This window comes from Mchenga conophoros, linkage group LG16, assembly GCF_057382185.1.
Source record: "Mchenga conophoros isolate Kocher_MC1m ecotype Shallow Benthic linkage group LG16, M_conophoros_male_GT1.1, whole genome shotgun sequence".
Taxonomy (NCBI): domain Eukaryota; kingdom Metazoa; phylum Chordata; class Actinopteri; order Cichliformes; family Cichlidae; genus Mchenga; species Mchenga conophoros.
The window spans coordinates 16,885,586-16,907,290 of NC_140541.1; the positions used below are offsets into that span (position 1 = coordinate 16,885,586).

Genomic DNA, 21,705 nt, shown 5'->3' on the forward strand with positions numbered 1-21,705 from the left:
GTGTACAAGGACTGGACTGAAAATAATTCATAAAGCAGCCCATGTCCAAAAAAAGCCTGGAGAACTATGGCTCAAAAGCACTTAAAAATTACACCAAAGTCTGGCTCATTGGAAGCAAAATATGAAAAAGTAAGTGGTGGCTCAAGGCTTTTTTGCAGAGTATTGTATTTCTTAGTACAATATCAATAAATCAAACTAAAGGGTTGAAAGCTTCAACAAACCGAAGTCTTACACACTCACCAGTTTAATCATGATGTCTTGATGATTTGCTGCCTAGGTCTCTGATTTATTGATCCCCTTAAGTTCAATAAGCCTCTTCAGCACTCTCGAGGTTGATGCACAGCTGTTTTGAATCCCTGCCAAATAGTTCAGATGAGGGACTAGGAGAAAGTATAGGGTCAGAGAAAAACAAAAATTCATCATCAGACCACTAAGCTTATAACACACAGTCATTACCATGTAATTACAGTCAGTTAAACACTTTAGCAAAAGATTACTGAATAAAATACTACTAATAAAAACAATAATACAACAATAATATACATTAATAAAAACTTACTACCTACTTAAAAAAAATCTAGAAATACATCCAACAAACAATTGTTTTCCTCACATGATGGTTTCAGTTTTGGCATAATTCACAAAAAATAAGACGATGAAGGTATACCACCAAAGTGTTATGAATCAATATTGAAAGGTATGAAACCTTGTTGACTAACTATAACCACATAAAGAAAAATATTTTTGTTCTTTCTGTTTTGTTGTCGTTTTCTTTAGCGATTGAATTTATGGCCAACAACGCCCCCTACTGGTAAAAATAACACTTAGATTAATAATTTAAAAATGAAATAATTTAATTGAGTGTGGTTCTTGTTGTTCATTATTTTTATTAATATTATTATGGTGGTTAGATCATTAAGAAAAACAATGACCAGTGTCATATTATGTCAGTTAGATGGTATATCGGGGAATATACTTAAACATCGTCCATCCCTGAGCGCAAAAATGCCTTTATCTAAGCTCCGCCCATAGCCCTGGAATAGTCCACCGAGGCTGAAGATGGTGGGATTACCATACTTTAATGTTCATTTTGTGTATACAGAATCATATTTAAACGATTTATAATAAACATGTTAATGCATCCATATATGTCGCATGCCTTATCGAGTCTTTTGGGCATTTTCTTTGGGTAGTTATGGTTTATTGATAAAGTCAAGTCACCCCCGCGGATCACACAACGTGCGCCCTCCAGACGCGGAAGCGAATCGCAGCTGTCAAACAGATTTGATTGTAAATCGGACTCAGCACTACTCTAACGGGAAAACATCACTTAGCTGTGCTTCACAATGGATTCCCCACGTTGGCTGCCTCTTGAGTCAAATCCAGAAGTATGTTTTCCTGGTTTCCTTCAGAACATGTTGTTTTATCGAAGTTATTCATTCTCAAACATGTGAGAGGCAGCTAACTTGAAGCTATCAGAGAGAACAAAAGCTAAAGCCGTTGTCGCCGCTTTGCTAACCCAACAACATTTTCATTAACGTTTTCCATTTGTGTCTTCTCATTTCAGGTCATGACTAAAGTAAGTGTTTTCTTTTTATATTTTCCGTAAAACACGATAGAGTAGTCAAAGCAAATAACCAAACCGGTTCGGAGAGATGCAAGGCCTACTCAGCAGCGGTGTTGCACCTAATGTTATTGTTAAAAGGTTCATATTACATAATATGATGTAATAATGTCATGTAAACAGACTGACAGGAAACAAGAGTGAAGAAATCTGATAAATTTAAAGTTTTGTCAACTTGCCCTGCTTCTAATTTTAAGACGTTCAGTCATTTTCCTCATACTTTTCATCCAACTTTCCAGCTGTTTCAGTCTGCAGATAGTGCGGTGTGTTTGATGTCATTCGCAGGACGCACACTAGATGATTACGTTACACTTTATTGCACAGGTTCCTACAGCTAAGAGTATTATGTAGCATAAATTAAATGGTGTTTTATTGATACAGATTAATTAATGTCGTTCAAGTGTGTAACTACTCAAAAGTGGGCGTGAATATGAAAATAAATCAAATTTTGGGCGCATAGACGCAGATGATATAGTAATGGATTACCGGTTTGTAGTCGAGATTTTGAGTGAACTCTGATATTGTAGGATACTGTAGTTTGTTTGTTTGTTTGGGGGGGGTAACCAAAAAACTATTTTTAAATTGTTCTTAACACTTGTTTAATACAAACATCAAACAGAATCGCAACTGCATCCTCCAAGCACGAATCATCATCCTTCTAAATAATTTTTCACCAAATATTAAACATTATACACTTCATGAAGGCAACTCTTTTTTTTATTTATCACTTTTTTAGTTTTTTGCTGATAAACTGATTGACTGTTTTAGCTGCAGAAGGTGTCATTTAGCAATTGAGTGTTTGGTTGAAATAAATAATGAAGGAAATTTGTATTTTCTCCACAAAGTGTCAAAAATACTTTCCTGAAAACGGTGTTACTGTAAAAAGTGCTTCTTATGTTGCTATTCTATTAACAGTTTTAGTTTTCAAGTTTAAATTCCTGACATACAATGGCATAATGTTTAATTCTATACCAGTTAAATTACATTGAATTGTCAAAAGTCGAATGTTACAGAAACATATCCTTTTAGGTAGAAATCTAATTTTCAGATGGTAATTAGGAGCCAGCTATTGTATTTATTTTAGATTTAAAATGTCTAAGTTTATTTTGATCTGCATGAATTTGCACTCCGCTTGTGTGTAGTTTGTTAGCTGTCTGGGTATGAAGCCAACCTGGCAGTTTGGGGATGTGTATGGATTGGATCCGGAGCTTCTCAGCATGGTACCAAGACCAGTGTGTGCGGTGCTACTCCTCTTTCCAGTGACAGAGAAGGTACCTGTTATAAGTCACGTATTTTCATTATCCATATGTCAACTTTACATCTGGTTAGGAAACACTGTTAAACTGATTTTCTCTCATCTGTCATGTCTGTCTAGTATGAGGCATTTAAACAAGAAGAGGAGGAGAAGCTCAAAGATCAGCCTCAGGTTTCTCCAGACATCTACTTCATTAAGCAAACTATTGGAAACGCTTGTGGAACAATAGGATTAATTCACGCTGTGGCAAACAACCAGGCACATCTGGAATTTGGTGAGTTTTCATTATATTTTTTATTGAGGTTACTTTAATGATCATTTAGCTTTATTTAGACAGTTTTTTTTTTCTATAGCCATCTATCTTGTTTGGTTTTTGATGAACTAATGTGCAAGACCCTATGCGTGTATATCAGTGAAGTTGGTGTTGCTAGGTGCCTGTTACATGCATAAGAGCGGCAGAATATTAGAAACACCATCAACACTATCCAGCGTGCCCAAATAATAAACCAAATGACCTTGGTACAAAACCTATAACAACTTATACACCTGTATGTCAGTGTCAAAATCCATTCAGCAGCTACTTATTAGGTATCTTGCTAGTGCCAGATTGGATCCATTTTGCCTTTGGAAATGACTTAATTCTTTATAGCACAGATTCAAAAAGTTGCTGGAAACATTCCTCAGCTATTTTGATCCACGTTGACGTGATGGCATCAAACAGTTGCTGCACATTTGTCAATGGTATGTCCATTAAACCAGTCTCCTGTTCTAAATGTTCACTATCGGATTGAGACCTGGTGACTGTGATGTCACTGTCATTGATGTCATTTGAGTACAGTTAATTCATTGACATGTTTGATGATTTGAGCCTCGTGACACGGTCTGTTATCCTGCTGAAAGCAGCAATCAGAAGATGGGCACATTGTAGTCATTAAGGGATGGGCATGGTTAGCAACAATACTCAGGTAGCTGTGGTGTTTAAATGATACATAGTTGGTACAAAGTGGCCCAAAGAGTGCCAAGGTTATATCACCCACACCATTACATCACCAGCTTGGATGGATCCATTCTCTTATGTTGTTTACAACAAATTCTGACCTTACCATGTGATCTCTGTAAACCCTAGAGATGTTTTTCTTTGAAAATCCTAATAGATCAGCAGTCTGTGAAAACCTCAACAGCAGCCATGTCACATTTGTTCTGATGCGTTGTTTGAACTTCAGCAGGTTGTCCTGACCATGTCTGCATGGTTAAATGCACTGAGTTGCTGCTTAAATATTTGTGTTAATGAGCAATTGAACAGCCGTGCGTATCAGAGTGGTTGTTGAGTTTATGGGCATGTTGAAGTTGACTTCTCTCATTATCTCATTTCACTCCATTATACAGGTGTACCTAATAAAGACGTCACTGAGTATAAATCTAATTTTGTGTTTGCTTTAAGTCAGTTTTTTTTAGGTTCTATTAAGTGTTTTTCTTTCTTTCAGAACCTGATTCTCCTCTTAAGAAATTTCTTGAACAAACATCTAAAATGACCCCGGAGGAAAGGGCAACCTTCCTGGAAAAAGACGAGGTTGGAAAAGTATCTTTATTAAGAACAGGGTGACAAAGTTTTCATCACGTGTGAAGGACAGTACTAAGAATTGTGTAACCAACTTGTCACAAGAGGGCATTGTCATACTTGTGCTTGCTACCGCTTTTGCAATGTAATAGTACAAAGTCATAAAAAATTATTTCACAAACCAGGAAAAAGGAAACCATAACAAGATCAATGCAAAAATGTGCATCATTCAAATGACCCTGAAATATACAACAGAGGAAACATTCAGCCTGTTTTCCTGTTTTCTCTTCCAGAGTATACGTGTTACACATGAATCCAGTGCGCAGGAAGGACAGACTGAGGTGTCTTTTTGATTTTTAACTCTGTGTTATCTCAAGTTTTTTTTGCATGCTTTGTGTTGAACTTAATGCACTTTAACATTTGCTTCTTGTCTGTTGTAGGCCCCAAGTTTAGACGAGAAAGTGAATCTGCATTTTATAGCTTTTGTGAATGTTGGAGGGCACTTATATGAACTGGGTGAGTTAGCCGCAAAGCAAAAGTGCGCTTATAGAAAATATTTGGTAGAATTTGTCACATTGTTGATGGTCATTACAATCATTACAACATTTAGTACTAGAAGACTGGAAGCACATTTTTGTTAAACCTACATGATTAACTTTTTCTTCCAATACCTAGATGGCCGTAAGCCTTTCCCTATTGCCCATGGAAAAACCTCAGAGGATACTTTCCTTGAGGTGAGACAACCAAATAAAACTGAGATGGTCTTAATAATACTGCCATAAGCTTGCCTACATTCAATCATTGTCTTCCTTTTTCTAGGATGCTATAGAGGTTTGCAAAGTCTTTATGGCTCGCGACCCTCAGGAGGTTCGTTTCACCATCATTGCCCTCTCCAAAGATTCATACTGAGGAAACTACTCTGTTTTTCTCTGACCCTAGAAAACAAAGACAACATTACTGCCAAACATTCTGAAGTGCTGACTTTATTTAATTTTTCTTTCAAAATGCTATAGCAAGTCGATGTGTGAAGAAAATAAAATGTCAGGGATATCCTTGTAAAGTAATTTCCCCTTGTGTTCTACATAGTTGTTAAATTAATTCTAAAGCAAACAGAGTGCTGCTTGTCAATAAAGGTATTTCTCACTGAGATCTGAATTTTCCAGCTCGCCTCTGCTGACATCTCTAAATGTCATACAGGTATTAGCTGTATGGTCTCGACATTGCACTACGGTTTGTTTACTTAATTTTTGGCCTTTTAGTGAAGAAGGAAATGTTAAAAATTTCTACATCACTGAGGAAAGTTAACTTTTTTTACTCAGACTTCAATGACACATACTGTATGTAGTGATTTGTTTTAAATGAGATGTCTAATCACATGCTCAACACAAGCTGAAGAAACACATTTGCAAGCTATTTCATTCATAGCTTTGAGGGGGGAAAATAGGCCTAATGTTGTTGGATGCAGTAATGATGTTGAAGTGAGGCTCACTAAACACGCAGACTATACAGCTGGAAATCTGTGTGGAAGATGCCTAGATTTTTGTAATAAGAAATATGTCAAATAAATGAAAAATTTATTAAGCTCTTCTTTTGTGGATACTTTTTCCTGTTGCAAAACCATTAGCTTTTTACCTTCATCCTGAAAAAAGGAGTTTTTACAGGACTCCATAAAGTCCATTGAAAAGCAAAGTAACCACTTAAAACTTCCATAGGGGTCATAGCAGCCAGGTGCTGCTAATCAAATGCACTTATTCATTTATTATTAGAAAGAGTGAGTGTCTTTATAAATGCAGAAGTTTTGGCAGTTTGCTGGTCTGGAGAATTTAGGTATGTGTTAACACAATACCACAATCTTCCCAGAAGTGGACCTCAAGGTTAGGCTGTGCAATGCTTAGAGAAAATGCAATAAACCCCCTATATGTTTAACTGTGACAGTATGATTAAAAAAAGACTGAACAAATATTGGTTGCTTGAAAGGGTTTCCAGGAGATAAGGATGTCTCATATCTCTAAAATGAGCATGGCAGAATGATTTACACCTGAACAAAACACAAGACTTGGAACAGTGTTTTTTGGACATATGAGACCAAAATAACCCGATATTTCTTGAAAACCAAACAGCACATCAGCAGATGCCTCATACAAACTGTCAGCACGGTGATGGAGGACTTGTTTTGCTATAGGACCTGGTATTTTCCAAGTCATTGAATTGACCATGAAATTTCTTTTATACCAAATATTCTACATGGTTGTAAAGGAGAGTGGGGAAAACTCCAATGAATTATACAGAAACTGATCACATCAAATTATTGCTACTAAAGGTGGTTCTACAAGCTACTGACTCATGCTTCATTTTTCACAGAACTGCAGATAATGTTGTAGCACATAGCCTCTTCCCTACAAGTTCCAAAAACAAAAGCCCAGTTGATTGAAATGTAATCAGTAAGTTGTTCTAAAAGTTGCAAACCAAATCCCACTCATTTTAATGGATCGGCATGCTGTTGTTTCGCAATGAAGTTTGAAACCCTCGAGTAAAGCATGTGCTCAGGTCTTGGAATACCCCTTAATCACCGCTTGGCGGTGGTGCAGGAAAAGAACGTTATTTTAAAGGTAGCGCCGAACTCCTGCAATTACATAAGTTTTATCCATAGACTCAAAGTTTTTTTTTCCCGCAACATTTTTGTGTTTGGAGACCAGACGTCAACCGACCTCACATTTTCTTTCAGGATATTTGTAGTCCGACAGAATTTAATGGCTTACCTCAGTATACACTTACACTAACGTGCATCTGGCCCAAACCAGGAGTCCAAATACCTTTCTTGGGGGGGCTAACAGCGAATTCAACCGTGTGTTTCAACTGGAATCCGCTCAAGGACCTGTGGGTGGTCCCCGGACCCGGGTTTGGAGACACTCCCGCTGCAGACTCTAACTCATGCAGCTCTAAAACTTGAGGTGAAAAACTGTCTTTCGTGTGAGTGCTGCAAGAGGTGAGCTCAGCGCGTCTTCAAACACTCAATCGCTGCGTAAAAAAGGTGGAGTGTGTAAACCCGCTGCCAAAAGGACACAAAGCACAGGTGTGTCGGATGAAAGAAAAGGTAAGCAGTCGCAAGATGATGCACACTGTTACACCTTGCATTCATTTACGAATGAGCAGGTGGGAAAGAACAATAGGAGGCATATTTGATGAATGACTGAGAGTTCACCTGTGTGCACTTTTATGTAGGTTGATCGAGTTTGCTTGCTTCAGATGGCTCACATTTATGTGGACCTTTTATATGCGGGCTGCTAGGACTTTACCCGCCGGTGAAGCTCGGATAATAAGTTCTTATGATGGAGTGGCGTGAGCAGTCTTCAGTCAGCTGCGAGGAAGCCTACTCGGAGGCGCAGAGATGGATTGAGGTGAGTAAAAACACACACACACATATATATATATATTTCAGAACTTTCTTTACTTCTTTTCTTTGCTGTCCTCAGTAGAATTAACAGGTAAGGCAGTCTATAAGTAAAAGTTAAGGACTGTCAGTTGCTAGTGAAAAAGATCTGTTATTTGTATATCTTTTTAATTTTATAGTTATGTTTTTGGCGGAGTTTGACCTTCCAATACATACATGCTTGAGAAATTCTTTATGACTGTGAACTGCTTTAACCGCCAGCACCCAAGTTCCAAATGATAATAGCCCTGACTCAAAGATCCATACAGGCATGTGTCACCTTTTGACCTCACGTCTCAAGTTACCCAGCCATCAATCTTCTCTTTTGAAAGATGAATCACACAATTCTTAGCACTTATCTCTTTTCTCTTCACAGAACAGGTAGGTGGGTCTGACCCCAGTCATCACTGTTGCTGGCTGATACTTCTGATGTCAGATCTTGCCTAGACCTGTTTTTTTTTTTTCTTCATTTACCTTTGCCTTCGAGGCTTCAGTTGCTGCAGGTAGAGAGGAAAACCCAAAAGAGCAATTAGGAAAATCTTCTATGACTGATCCAAGCTATTATGTAACTGTGGATTAACTCCGATTCATAACAAATGACTGAGATTTTGGGTTTATGGTGCTTATACAAAATTACATGTTAGCAATGAATCCAAGCATTCGTATTTTGTGCTGCATATTATGATTATGACCAATTCTGAAAGTGAGCAATATACAATAGAGGTTTTGACAAGAGGGTTCTTTTCTGAAGCTGAAAAAGTGTTTTACAGTAATTTCCCCCTCTCTTGTGGTAGCCTTCAAATTTTAAAATAGCTGCCAACAGAAAAAAAACTCCAGCTGTTCCATTTCATTCCTAAAATGTCATATTCTCTAAAGTTTCCACTCCAACTCGCGCCAGACTGGCGCTTTTTTTCCCTATTCTCATAACAAGCGGGTGAAATTATGTGTCCTCATCTTGCAAATTCTCTTCCCAGCAGGGCTGCATGAAACTGCTGCATGGCCCTAACTAAACAAATATTGTTCTTATTTCATGAGGGTGAATCTGAATGCTTTCAATGTGACATCAGTGTCTCTCACACTTGCACACTGGCCCATTGTAGTGGCTTTGCTCATGGAGTGAGGTGGGGGCATGATGGTCTGCAGGGAGGGACTTTAGGGAGGGTGAGCAGAAAGCTGAACAAATGGGTGAAGGCAATGGGGGTAATATTTTTGAAAGAATAAGACTAAGAACTATTCTGCAATACAAGAACAATCAGCTACTTAGTACCATCAGAGAGGAAAGGTTTCTCTTCAAAGAGATCCCCCCCTCACTTCTTGGATTCAGCCACTGAATGATTAACAAGCTGCTTGGCTTCACAGCACTTTAAACAGAGGCATGTGTGCGTGGCGAGGTTGGTGGTGTTGTTAAAAACTAGACTAAATGGTCTGGAGCCTGTCACATGGACACATTCCTGCATTAGCTTCCATGGCTGTGAACATAGCCCCCTCGAAGCTGGCAGGCTGTCAGCGCAGGGCGATGCGTCCTACAACCACAGGGCCCAGTGGAATAATGGAGGTCCTCTTTAATTAAATAGAAAGGCTTCAAGTGTGATTGGTGGGACAATTGAGAAGAAGTGGCTGTGTTTATATTTACAGGTCAGAAGATCATGTATATGGCTGGTCCGACAATAAACAATCCGCTATGAATAATAACTTGGCAATTAGTAATATAATAAAATCATTAAGTCTTAGATCTGTGTTTCACTAACGGTGCCGAAGCAAGCAAAGATGTCAGACACATGGCAGCATCTTTTCCGCCACCTCTTTTGTTTACGTTGTCATTAATAAGACTGAATTTTTCAAAGAGCCTGCTCTCAGAACAGTTCTAGGTGGGGTTTCCCAGTAGCTATTGGTCCATGTGAAGCTCATGTTAACATCGCACTCTTTATTCTGTATAACATTTCAACTCTCAATGCTGTGTGTTTGTGTGTGTGTGTGTGGTTAGTATAAAAAATGCTGCATTGTGTTTCTCAAAAAAACAAAGTGGAACAAAGCAAAAGGTCAAAGGTAACATAATACTGCAGATATTGTGAAGTTTTGTTACTTATCTGGTTACAGTTGTGTAATACTGAACCAAAACTAAGCCCTTTATAGTTTCTTGTCCCATCTACCATAGTAACATGTGTAAGCAATGTAACTTAATTCTACTTTTCTGGAGATTTTCCACATGCACTCACTGGCCACTTTGTTAGGTACACCTGTTCAACTGCTCGTTAGTTCAAACCTCTAATCAGCCACATGGCAGCAACTTAGTGCATTGTTTTTCTTGCAGATATGATAAGCATCAGAATGGGGGAGGAAGGTGATTTAAGTGACTTTGAGTGTGGCATGGTTGCTGGTGCCAGAAGGGCTGGAATATTTTAGAAAATGATAATAAACTGGGATCTTCCTGCACAACCATCTCTAGGGTTACAGAGAATGGTCCAAAAGAAAGAAAGGATCCAGGAAGAGGCAGGAGGATATGGCAAGACCGCTTCAAGCTGATAGGAAGCCAACAGGAACTCAAATAGCCAGTTGTTACAACCAGGCGACGCAGAAGTGCACGACACATAGAGCCTTTAAACACACGAGCTGCAACAGCAGCAGATCACACCAGGTGCCACTTCTCTCATTGAAGAACAGAAAGCTGAAGCTACAGTTTACACAGACTCACCAAAATTGGAAGACAAGTGAAGACTGGAAAACCGTTGCCTGGTCTGATGATTCTCAACTTCCTCAGCAACATTTAGTTTGGAGGATCAGAATTTGTTGTAAACAATATGAAAACATAACCCTGCCTCATATCAACAGTTCAAGCTGGTGATGGTGTTAGTATACTGGGAAGCTCATCTTGTAACCGGAAGGTTGCCGGTTCGATCCAAAGCTCTGTCTGTCTCAGTCATTGTGTCCTTGGGCAAGACACTTTACCTACCGCCTACTGGTGATGGCCAGAGGGGCCGATGGCGCAATATGGCAGCCTCGCTTCTGTCAGTCTGCCCCAGGGCAGCTGTGGCTACAACCGTAGCTTGCCTCCACCAGTGTGTGAATGCGAGAGTGAATGAATAGTGGAATTGTAAAGCGCATTGAGGGTCTCGAAAAGCGCTATATAAAAATGCAATCCATTATTATGTTCTTGTCTCACCTTGGGCCTTTAGTACCAACTGTGGCCTGCAACCACATTGCAGCAGTTCTGAAGCCAAAGAGGTTCAACCAAGAATTAGCAAGGTGTACCTAGCAGCGTCTGGTGAGTGTAGGAGGGATTTGATTGTTATTTACCTTTTAATCACCTGTTTATTTTCTGTAAATGTTTTTGTTAAGTGCAGCAAAAGTTTGAAAAATCTCTCTTATAGTAGAGCAAGTTGTCCAAGTTGAGGTCATTGGGGTGTGGGTTTTGTTAGCCAGCTAAATATAATATTGCAAAATGTTACAATTATAAATGCAATGGATAAAAAAGGACACATTTTTGGAAAAGAAGTATCTATTCAAATACTTTCCTCAATTATTTCATACAAAGACTGATTTGGAAAGAATTTCACAATTAACAAATCCAGAAAGGAATATTATTAGATATGCTTTTATTCCATGTGGGGTTTGAGACATTTTGCAGCCATCCACATAAAATAAGTAAAATAAGAAGGTTATGAAATGCTATCTGATACCAGCTAATCCACACAACATGCTACGACAGATTTTCCTTGACTTTTTGTGTGCAAACTTTTCCTTATATAAGTGTTATGTAGGGTCATTACCTTTTCTACAAATTTTTTTTTTTCAATGTTGCCAAGTTTGAATGAATCCCCCCTCCCCGTGACCTATGCTGCTGTGTTGTTTTTCATACCAAAAGCTGTGTTGTGCAATTGATGATTAGTCACTTCGCTGTAGCCTCACTCGGGGTTTTGACTGTTTTGACAGAAACCAATTAGAAACGAGGCCGCATGCTTTCAGACGTACTCATGTGAGACCAGCCCTCAAACAAGACAACATTCCCTTGCAGTTACATGTTGATGTACTCCTATTATTCCAGGATGCTGATTGTGTTATTACTAAGTGCTTCCACAGTAGTGTCTTTCCCTTGAGTCCAAACCTTGAAATATTTGGATATGGTCCCAGTTTCCCTCTGATGACCCATACCTCAATGTGCTGCAGAAGAAACAAAGAATTTCAGGAACAATTAGTGGCCAGAGGGGCTGCATCCGCACAAACCTTGAATACAGAGTTGCCTCAGTGCCCTGCATGAATAAACAATAACTGCGGTCATGGATGCAGAGTCTCTGAATATTTGGCCTCTACCACAGATAATGGTTCACTCCAATAATAATAATGAATTTCACAGGACCCTTCCACAGCCCAGAGTAAACTTTGGTCACATTTTGGTGGAAGCTGGAAGGTGAAGGTGGGTGCGCATGAAGGCAAGCTGTTTTTGAAATGCCTGCTCCGGCTTAAACCTCCCTGTTAAATCAGAGCGGCAGTATGTTGGTGCAGATTAGAGTTTTTTATCCCACATGGCAGGTTGGACAGGAGAGGGAGGGCACAGCAGGACTGGATCTAAGTGCAGTTAATACCTCTAATGATGACTGTAGAGGATAGAATTATGCCAATGCTTCCAGCTTTGTGTTAATTCCAGGTCGGCTCCCATTTTTAGCCTTGAAGTTATTATTGGAATCATTTTGTTGGTTGATTAGCCGATAGAACTCTGAAAAGAACGTTTAATGAAAAATAAATAAAGGGACACTTTTAGGAAAGACCCAAATTAGATGGAATCATACTTCCGATAATGTTCCCACATGTAGTGTTTGTTTGCATGCATGCAAATCCCAGCTGTGTGTATAGAACAGTAGGGGTCAGGATTTCATATGCCAACTGCAGCAGCTGGCTGACTGCTCTCTGTCTGCTGCAGGGGTTGTTTGCTCTCCGTGTGATTTTGTGTTTGTGTCTACATGTCTGTAGCTTTGCATATCTGTGTGCTGGTTTCGTGTTCTCAGTGTCTGGTTCTGATTGTATTTTGGTCAATGAAAGAGGAGCAGGCCAAGATCTCAGTGTATTATGTAAACAAAACATGTATTTCCCAAACAGCAGCACAATCACATATGCAGAATGGCTTCCTCCTACTAGTGTGAGAACCTTAATCTTTATTCATCTATTACACCATGGTCTAATACTTTTGGAATGATGGGTATTTGAGGCTTTGGGCATCTCAGCTTACCTAGGGTGTGTTTTGGGGTGTAGCACAATCTGTTGGCAAGGAATAATAGTGGCATCCAGCCAGTCTCTATAATTGTTTCTGTTTCTCCTGTCATCCTAAAAATGTTTGCCTGTACTTAACTATAGTAGTAATTGTCCCAGCTTTTGTTCCTTTCTGTGGGACAAAGGAAGTCAGACAAAAGGCTTGGAACAAGGAACATCTGATCAATCAGTCAGCGAGACTCGTCCAACGTGTTTTTGCTTTCTGTGAGAGTGCGTGCATTTATGTTTTGGCTCATGCCAGCTGCACCCACCAGTATTATTCTTGTAGTTCAATGTGTCAGCTCACCCTCCCTCTTGGTGATTTAAGTTACAGTAATGTGCAAAGGTCTTGAATCAGCCTCCGTTTCTTTATATTTTGCTGGAAAAATGTAAATAGCTGTAGCAATTTATCAAAGCACGTCCAAACATACATGGAAATACCGTATATAAGGCAAAAACAGACTTGGTTTAATTCTATTTTACAATTTGGCTTCTTGAACTTTGGCCTTCCATTGAAACCAGTTCTGATGAGGATTCAGTGAAAAGTAGATGGATCATCTGAAGGGTCAGATGTGTTTCTCAGGTTATTTTAGAAAGCCTGGAAACTATTGCTCAAGACCTCTTAAAAAAAGTGTTTTACAGTGTGCATGCTCCCACAGTAAAAAAAAAAAAATACTATGAGGTTGCCATTGTAGTCATAACCTCTGCCAGAGAGGATAGCACTGCTTTTTGTTTCAACTCTTCAGGGATTGCTTAAAAACTGAGCACAATGTGTTGGAACGTTAGGCCACTGGCAAAGAAACACTTAATTTAAAAAGTCCTTTCTGCTTTGGAAAATAGAGGAGGATATTTTTGTCCAGTTGTTTTTACTTGTCCTGCAGTGCACTTACCACATTGCAAAAGTTCTATGAATACATGTATAATTGTCTAATGTGTTTTGATGTACATGCAAATTTAAAAAAAATAAATTCCACAATCCTGATACCAGAAAGGTTGGGATGCTGTGCAAAAAGTAAATAGAAACAGAAACCTTACAATGGTAAACTGCATACTACATCTATTACAGCAGTATGGCTTCATAGTAGAAGAGTCCAGGTGCTGCACTGGCCTGCCTACAGTGCAGACGTTTCACCAACTGAAAACATTTAGAGCACCAGATCCAGGAAGATCCAGGGCTCTTGAATGGCTAGAATCCTGTGTCAGACAATAATGGGACAACATTCCTCTCCCAAAAGTTCAGCATCTGGTTTCCTCGGTTCCCAGATGTTTACAGACTGTTGATAAAAGAAAAGCGGATGCTACATAGTGGTAAACGTGGCCCTGTCCTAACTTTTTTTTAAGACATGTTGCTGCCATTCAATTTAAAATGAGTTAGTATTTCTCTTAAAATGGTACATCTCCGTTAAAAATATTTGACATGTTGTTGTGAATAAAATGTGATTTTATTAAAATGGCATTCATTGCATTCTGTTTTTATTTACATTTTACACAGCAAATAAACCATGTGGAATTGGGGTTATAACATATTGACTGTAAAGGATTGTGCAGAGCTGCTCTGCTTTCAAAGATAACTGGATACAGGAGCCGGATACAATCACAGGTACTGACTGGTGTGTTAGTCTGACAAACTTAGACTGGTTAGTAACATAAAAAAGCTATTATTGGAAGTTCAGAATGCATTAATGAAAAGCTACAACAAGCAGATACAAAATATAATTAGTGTTATGTTTAAAATCAAGGATGCAAATGTGCATGAGTTTAAATGCATAAGGCTGCACGACATGCGTGCGGTGCGTTTGTCTGCGTAATGGCTCTTGGTGTTCCTGCAGCGGTGGTTTTAGATCATGGGAAAGGCATGAGGCTATAACAAAGTGCTGTGTTCCTCCCGTACTCCAGATGCTGCCATAGCTTTGTGGTTCAGGCAGTCTGACTCCAGCACAGTTTTAGCACAGCTCTCCGGTTTACCAGCAGCTTTTGGCATTAAAGTGAGAAGACATGAGGTACTTGTGAGCTCCTGAGGAATACCTGAAGAACTGTGCACGGCTCTCTCCCCGCAGAGACAGCGTAGGAACTCGAGAGGAAATACCTCTGACTTCCTCTGCTACTGTTCTCAACATCCTACCTTTCTTCTCCAGGCTCTCCACCCTATTTCACACATATAACACCCCACCCCCCCTCACCTCCCGCCTCCTCTCCTCATCCAACCCTGATTGCTCTGTTATGTTTTTTTTTTTTTGTTTTTTTTTTGTATCACTTTTTTTCCTCTTTTTTTTCCCCCAGGCAGTAACGAAGAAAAAATTTGGGAGCAAGGACTTCCGATCTGCGCTGGAGAATGGCGTTCTTCTGTGTGAGTAAGTACTCTGCTTTTCCCAGGCACCTCTCGTAAGCCACTCATTCATAAGGAATCCCTCCGCTCTCCTTCAGGTCTGCGCACCGACGTAAGTGTTACTGATGTTTCCCAGGCAGACCCCCTGCTGGGTCACTGTTTGTTTGTTAGTCACATGAAGTGAGCCTGTGTTTTGAGACAGCACAATAGTGACTCTATTATGTAGTTATTTGATGTTTTCTTTGTCAGCTCTTTCCCCTGTGGTCTTGTTTGAGAATATGAAATGTGATCTATTTCAATAGGAGCTGTGTTGTGTGTTTGACAGATGTTACAGATCTGTGGATCGGGCAGAGCGCCATCGTTACTTTAATGAGAGCTGTGTGAGAAGCTGTGTAGTGAATGGAAAGAGCTCCAGCTGAAACCGCACTGGAGAATCAGGGCACCCCGCTTTCTCATTAGCATGGGTACATCGACGGGTACATACATTTTTGATGAGTTGGAGGAACAAATTTATCTGTCCGGGACTGGCTTGTGTGTTCATTCACTAACTGCTCTTCTTAGAGTTGTGGGTTTGTGGCTTTTTCTCAGATTAGGGCTCTGTGTGTGAGGGCTAGCCTCATGTCCCTTCATGTGTCTGCTTGTGGGCAGCACTGCTAAATGGGCACATCACTGATGTGATTTGCTCGGATCAGCAGGAAGCCGTAATTACCAGCAGGCCATGCAGAATCTTCCACACTCTATTGGCATTGGTTCAGAGAAGAAGCCGTTCATTCTGCTGATTTGATCCTGACTCGTCTGTTTGCCTGATGTCAGAGAACTACACGGACACTCTCACTCACGGGCTGTCTGTGTTTTCTCAACACAAGGAAGAGGAAGACAGATTAAAATCGCTTTCACCTAGCAACGCTGCCTCCCTTCCCATTGTGTTTTGGTTATCGGAGTTTCTCGCTTGGAAAAGAATGTTTTGCGTGGATCGCAGACATGTTTATATCCTACTTCACTTAAAGTGTGTGTTATCTCGTAACGTTCCATTGTTTCATGCTAAATGAGTAATGTGAACCCAAATGGCCCTTTGCATTCTTTCTTTACATCTATTGTGAGCCCATGCTAAGCCTTATACCAGTCCATCCGCTCCCAGCCCGCAGAGTAAACAAATTATTTTGCCTCATGTTGAGCTTTTAATGTGTTATTTTTCTTTAATCAAGCAGTGGGGGTTGTAGTCACACCTTTTTATTGCTTTGGATTACATTTTATAGGGATTTTTATTAATCAGTCATGCAGAATAATAAAACCAACTGCACAGTATTGCATAGTTTCATGCTTACCCCCACATGGATCATCTGTGGGTGTCTCTTACTCTCTGGCACTGGGATGTTTGCTAATAATTCGAATGAACAGTCAGCTTGGAAGTTTGGAGATCTGGTAAACACCCTTTGCTCTTGGTAGAGGTTCTCAGCAGTTTGTGCAGCATGGTTATAACAGAGCTGGGGGAGACCACTTCCTTTGAGGAGTGCACCTGTCAAAGTAACATCCATATAAATTGCAAGGTTTTCTAGCTGAAAACTGAATTTAAGCTAGATGCTCAGTATTCCTCAGTTGACCTGTCAGTCATGTTAATGTAGCTCCCTGGTATATAAAGCATATGATCTTTATATTAAGTAGTAATGAATATAGGATTTAGTTGCAGTCTGCAGTCCTTGTACTTTGAGTATATTTGATTGCAAAATATTCTAATTTAAACCGTGAAAGGAAGACTTTTTAAACGGGAAGCATGACTTGTAAATACCTCTAACAGAATAATTTTACTGTGTGGTAGTTCTTTTTTTTCCGACCAGATCTCTGAGGCACAATAAACTATGGTCATCTTATGAAGCCTTTAGTCCAGTTGGTCAAGCTGTTTGTTTTTTTTCTGCCTTGGGTGTTTGGTTAACACCAGAAATCCACCATCTATCTTACTTACTGTTTTCTGAGGCTGATTCAAGGTTTGTTTGGGGTTGTTTCAGTGTTGGAGGGTATATTTTAGGAGCAGTGTGCCTGGTGTGTTTACATCACGGTTGCAGCAGTGGCGATTTGCTAAACTGAAGCCAGGTGGCTACCATTAAACAAAGTCGTAAACACACAACACTAAGACTTTGCAACACATTTTATTCGTTCCCTCGCACTTAAAGCAGGCTAGCCAATAACCAACTCCTTTCACTCACCGTCTCCCTTCCCCTCGTCCTCTCCCTCTCTTTTGCTCACAGACTGATTAACAAGATCAAGCCTGGTGTTGTCAAGAGGGTTAACAGACTGCCTACTCCTATTGCTGGACTGGTAAGTTTTTCCCCCTTATTGTTTAGTCTCAATCTTATTGTATTTAAAAGCTGTACTCAGACATATCCTTTAAATACAATAAGAGCTCATCTTTATTTTGATCATAGTTTTGTCTCTCGTTATTGCATTTTTTGGGGGGGGATAATTTCTATTGTAGAAATAGTAGTGGGTGTCTTAGATTGGGTGGAGCAGTGTGAGGTGTAGCAGGCAGCAGCAGAGTTTTTGCTCAGTGACTTGTCGCTCCACGTATCCTTCCACGCTATTAAGTTCAATGAACGTGAAGCTGGTTGAAATGCCGCCGGTTCATTTGGTTGCATCATAAATACGGGGACGGCCGTGCTGAAGGCTGTGTTCAATCAAAACCATTACAGACAAAAGGTCTTTGTGTTGACATGATGATTACAGTTTTGATTGAGTGATAGAATGTTAGACGGGGCCAGATTTGGGGTTTAAAACCAAGCGGCAACCTGCAGAGCAGAAAAACTGAACGCTGAAGTTCAAGAAGCTCCTTTAACGGCCATGTGACGCTGGCTCCAAGAGTCAGTCAATCCCCACAAACCCTCAAGTTTAAAGTTGCAACAGAAATAAACATGTCTTTAGAGTGGTGCAAAAACATCTGTTGTCTCTATGGCTAATTTCGTCCCTCGTGACGACACGACAGAGGATACATTTTTAGAAAACTCATCTGTTTCAGTTGCATTAAGATGTAAATTCAATCTTTGCATCAAATTTAGTATTAAGGAGAAATATGGACGTCCCTTAAAAACCAAATTGACATTAGCATTAAGTATTGGCGTTTTGTCCAGATATACCTGCACTATAAAGTAGGATTTGGGCTTATCCAGGTGATTTCAAGGTTCAAAATAGATCATAGGTGTCAAACTCTGGCCCGCGGGCCAAATTTGGCCCGCAGCCTAATTACATTTGGCCCGCGAATTACTATTACTATTAGAGCGGGCCTACTGGTATTATACAGCTAATATATATATTATTTAGTATTAAGCTTTGCTTGTTCCATATTCAGTTTTTCAGCAAAACGTGTTTTAGTCCATAAGAAAAGATTCATTCTTATATCTGGAGGAATAAATGTATTTCAATAAATATTAATGTTAGCCCGCGACTTTGTTCCAGTTTTGAATTTTGGCCCACTGTGTATTTGAGTTTGACACCCCTGAAATAGATTGTTAGTAGAATGAAGATGACTGACCTCTTACCGGGGTGCACCAACATTGCAAGTTATCCTTCGGGCCTTACCTGCTCTGCAGCAGGTTATGTTCGAGATCAGAGATCAGCAGGTATAAAATCTCCACCTACTGCCCAAAATGACATCACCATTCCTGGAAGAAAGCTCGGAAAGAAGTGTGATCACTTAGCTTCATTGCTGATCTTACGGTAAGTGAGGCCAGATCATGGAAAGATATCCTGGGTTTGTTTAACTTGCTTTGTAGTACAGGGCCCAGGTCCATTTTCAAAGACAAAAACAGTAAGCCAGTGGCTTGTGTCTTTGGTTATACCAATCTTTGGTACAGTCTATGCTAAATACCTGTTTTTGAATCAGTCGGCCTGGTACTGTTGTCACATTTCAGCTGAGATCTTTTGGGCCTGGCTGCTTTAGCTAACATGGATGTTTTGGGAGCGTCTGCAAACAACTTCTAGGGTAGGTTTAAAAACCTACCTTAAACCCATCCCTCAGCATCTCTCTGTTGTGGGAGTAATTGGGACCAGCTGTCTAGTGGAATTATAGAGAATCCCAACCCTAGCTGAAGCAGAGGGAGTTCATGTGTGTCTATGGGCTCTGCTGACAAGACAGTGACAAGTTAGCAGTGAAATAAGCAGTCTGTAAACAACAAACATGCGCCATCATATAGGCATTTTGACGTAAATCAAATTTCCTGCCAGTTTGTTTTGGACTACTACTGACAGAGCTGGCCGGGCACCTGCTGAGGTAATAAGTTTCTCCTCCATCTGAAGCATTTGTGTGGTATTTCCGAGACCTGGACATAAACCTGAAACCACCTGATCATAAATTCTCTCGCAAATGTGAAGGCTTCTGGTTGGCTCGAGGCTATCAGTGACTGCCAACCACATGGAGAAAAGTGGAAAGTTCTCCAGACGAACATTACTCAGTCTCACTGATGCGAGAATATATTTCCTCTCCAAGTACTCTCACTTTTTCCCCCTATCTCGCGTCTCTTTTAATAGCAATAAGTGTGGTCTTTGGTTGTGTTGTTGTTGTTGGTGGTGGTGGTGGAGGGAGGTGGTTTTTTAGTTGGAAGTTTGCTATTTTCTGAACATTTCTGTGTTTGCCCATTCATCTTCTGTTACACAACTTAGAAATATAGATCTGGAAGAAAAGCCAGAAGCAGTGGACAAAGAGCAAGAGTAACACTATTTTTCTTTTGTTTCTTTTTTCATGTTGCAGAGTAGATACAGCATGATTTGAATCATTTTGTTCCTTGCAAACGTGCCTCATTACCACTCAAATATGAGTATTTTCAACTTTTAGACTTATAAGTGGGGTTTGAGATTTGCTATCTGTGGGATTGTCAGTACTCTAAATCAATACCAGCCTCAAGTTTGGGCAGAGCAAAAAAGACCAAAGAAGGAACGAAGGAGAGAGAGAAAAACAGTAAATCTCCAGTTTTGCAGAATATTTAGCAACATTGGCTCCAGTCTCTGGCCTATTCTTTGCTTTCACTTGTGTCCAGGGGAATGTTTCTCATGTCAGCAAACTCCTCTGACTGTTGCTGAGTGAGATGTGGGTTTGGGCCATGGAAGCCCGGTTCAAGCCTGGTTCTGCTTTTACCAGTGCTTAGCAGGAAGGCGGCAGTTGTGTGGTTGGGCAGCGAACTGCACGAATGTGGGCCTGGATCTGAGGCCCACTGGGGCAAAGCCAGAGGGAGGGAGTTAAGGATGACTCCATCTGCCCACTAAAGTGCAGACCATAAATACACCGTAATTGGCATGTCAGTGGCTGCTCCAGCACACACCAACTCCTTGGTGAGTTGAGGTAGTTGGGGGAGGATGGAGAGGATAAACAGTTTCAATGGCCTTTAGGGTGTCTTTACTCATCTAAATGTGTAATTGTCTGTGCAATGAACGGTATTTGACCATGTTTTGTTACTGTGTTTGCGTTGTATGCGTGCATGTTATGACTGGATCCGACTTTTGAGACGTGTGGGCCCTTTATTGAGCCCGTTTGAGGAGAGACGGTATTTCAAGTATTCAATCTCCTCTTGGTTTATTGTCACAGGTTTTGAAACTGTGTAGCCTGATATTTTAATCATAACTTTCCTTGTTCTTTAAAGCACTGGAAGGGGTCAGTTGAGGGGAATTATTGTAGACAAAGAGAGCAGTGAAAGAAATGGCGTGGCCATAATGCGACCAGAAGGGATGAAGAAGCTTTCCGTTTCTTGGAGCGAAGTGCTTAAATCAGGATCCTCGAGTTTGCATGAGAGGATTAGAGGCTGCTGGATGGGTACAGCATATTTAGCAGGATTATATGCAGGCACAAGTCAGCATAAAATTCCTTCAACATCATTATCTCTGCATGTTCTGGGACTGATCTATTGGGGGGGCGGGGGCTTTTAGTTTGTTCATAATGCTCTTTGTAGTTAATTAACATACCAAAAGATATAGAACTAGAATTTTATTTGCCTTAATCCCATTTTCTGGGATTGAGTGGGATATATGTTATGAGATCTGCACGTTAACAGTTTAGCATATAAAGTACTGAATAACATTACCAGTTAACTTATTATAACAAATATAGTCACTATTTAGATAATGGACACAGATTACAAACTCAGTTCCTTCTATAGTTAGTTTTGGATGCCACTTTAGTTAATTAAGGCTAAGTAAAGGGATCATGCTAACAGACTCAGTTATCGCTGAATAATTTCTCTAAAGAGATTTTACATATGAATATGTTCATATATGCAACAAAATTGTTGTTTGC

The 21,705-nt window shown here is 40.0% G+C and overlaps 2 protein-coding genes across 9 annotated transcripts in view; both read left to right on the top strand.

Moving 5' to 3' along the window:
• Positions 1 to 1,249: 1,249 nt before the first annotated feature.
• On the top strand, positions 1,250 to 6,018 carry uchl3 (ubiquitin carboxyl-terminal esterase L3 (ubiquitin thiolesterase)). Of its 2 annotated transcripts, XM_085249950.1 has the most exons (9): positions 1,250 to 1,388; positions 1,568 to 1,579; positions 2,767 to 2,895; positions 3,000 to 3,153; positions 4,364 to 4,449; positions 4,731 to 4,778; positions 4,878 to 4,953; positions 5,113 to 5,171; positions 5,257 to 6,018. In XM_085249950.1, exons 1-9 carry the CDS (start codon positions 1,347 to 1,349, stop codon positions 5,344 to 5,346), a joined length of 696 nt encoding a protein of 231 aa, XP_085106076.1. In that variant the 5' UTR covers positions 1,250 to 1,346; the 3' UTR covers positions 5,347 to 6,018. The 2 variants fall into 2 exon arrangements, with proteins under 2 accessions (XP_085106076.1, XP_085106077.1); XM_085249951.1 differs by lacking the exon at positions 1,568 to 1,579 and having other exon boundaries at positions 1,257 to 1,388.
• A 1,027-nt stretch (positions 6,019 to 7,045) lies between these two features.
• The window catches only part of lmo7a (LIM domain 7a), a 48,555-nt gene continuing 33,895 nt past the window's right edge, over positions 7,046 to 21,705 (top strand). For 3 of the 7 annotated variants that reach the window (XM_085248666.1, XM_085248667.1, XM_085248668.1), the window contains exons 1-4: positions 7,085 to 7,531; positions 7,660 to 7,835; positions 15,389 to 15,459; positions 17,678 to 17,747. In XM_085248666.1, coding sequence (XP_085104792.1) covers positions 7,764 to 7,835; positions 15,389 to 15,459; positions 17,678 to 17,747 — 213 coding nt within the window. In that variant the 5' untranslated portion in view covers positions 7,085 to 7,531; positions 7,660 to 7,763. Of the gene's footprint in view, positions 7,532 to 7,659; positions 7,836 to 15,388; positions 15,460 to 17,677; positions 17,748 to 21,705 lie in introns of all 7 variants that reach the window. The other 4 variants (XM_085248664.1, XM_085248665.1, XM_085248669.1 and 1 more) reach the window with 3 other exon arrangements.

Excerpts from the sequence above, each read along its gene's own strand:
- uchl3 (XM_085249950.1), top strand. The coding sequence starts at position 1,347 with ATGGATTCCCCACGTTGGCTGCCTCTTGAGTCAAATCCAGAA. Across the intron at positions 4,779-4,877 it reads CGCAGGAAGGACAGACTGAG|GCCCCAAGTTTAGACGAGAA; the intron begins GTGTCTTTTTGA and ends TGTCTGTTGTAG. Across the intron at positions 4,954-5,112 it reads AGGGCACTTATATGAACTGG|ATGGCCGTAAGCCTTTCCCT; the intron begins GTGAGTTAGCCG and ends TCCAATACCTAG.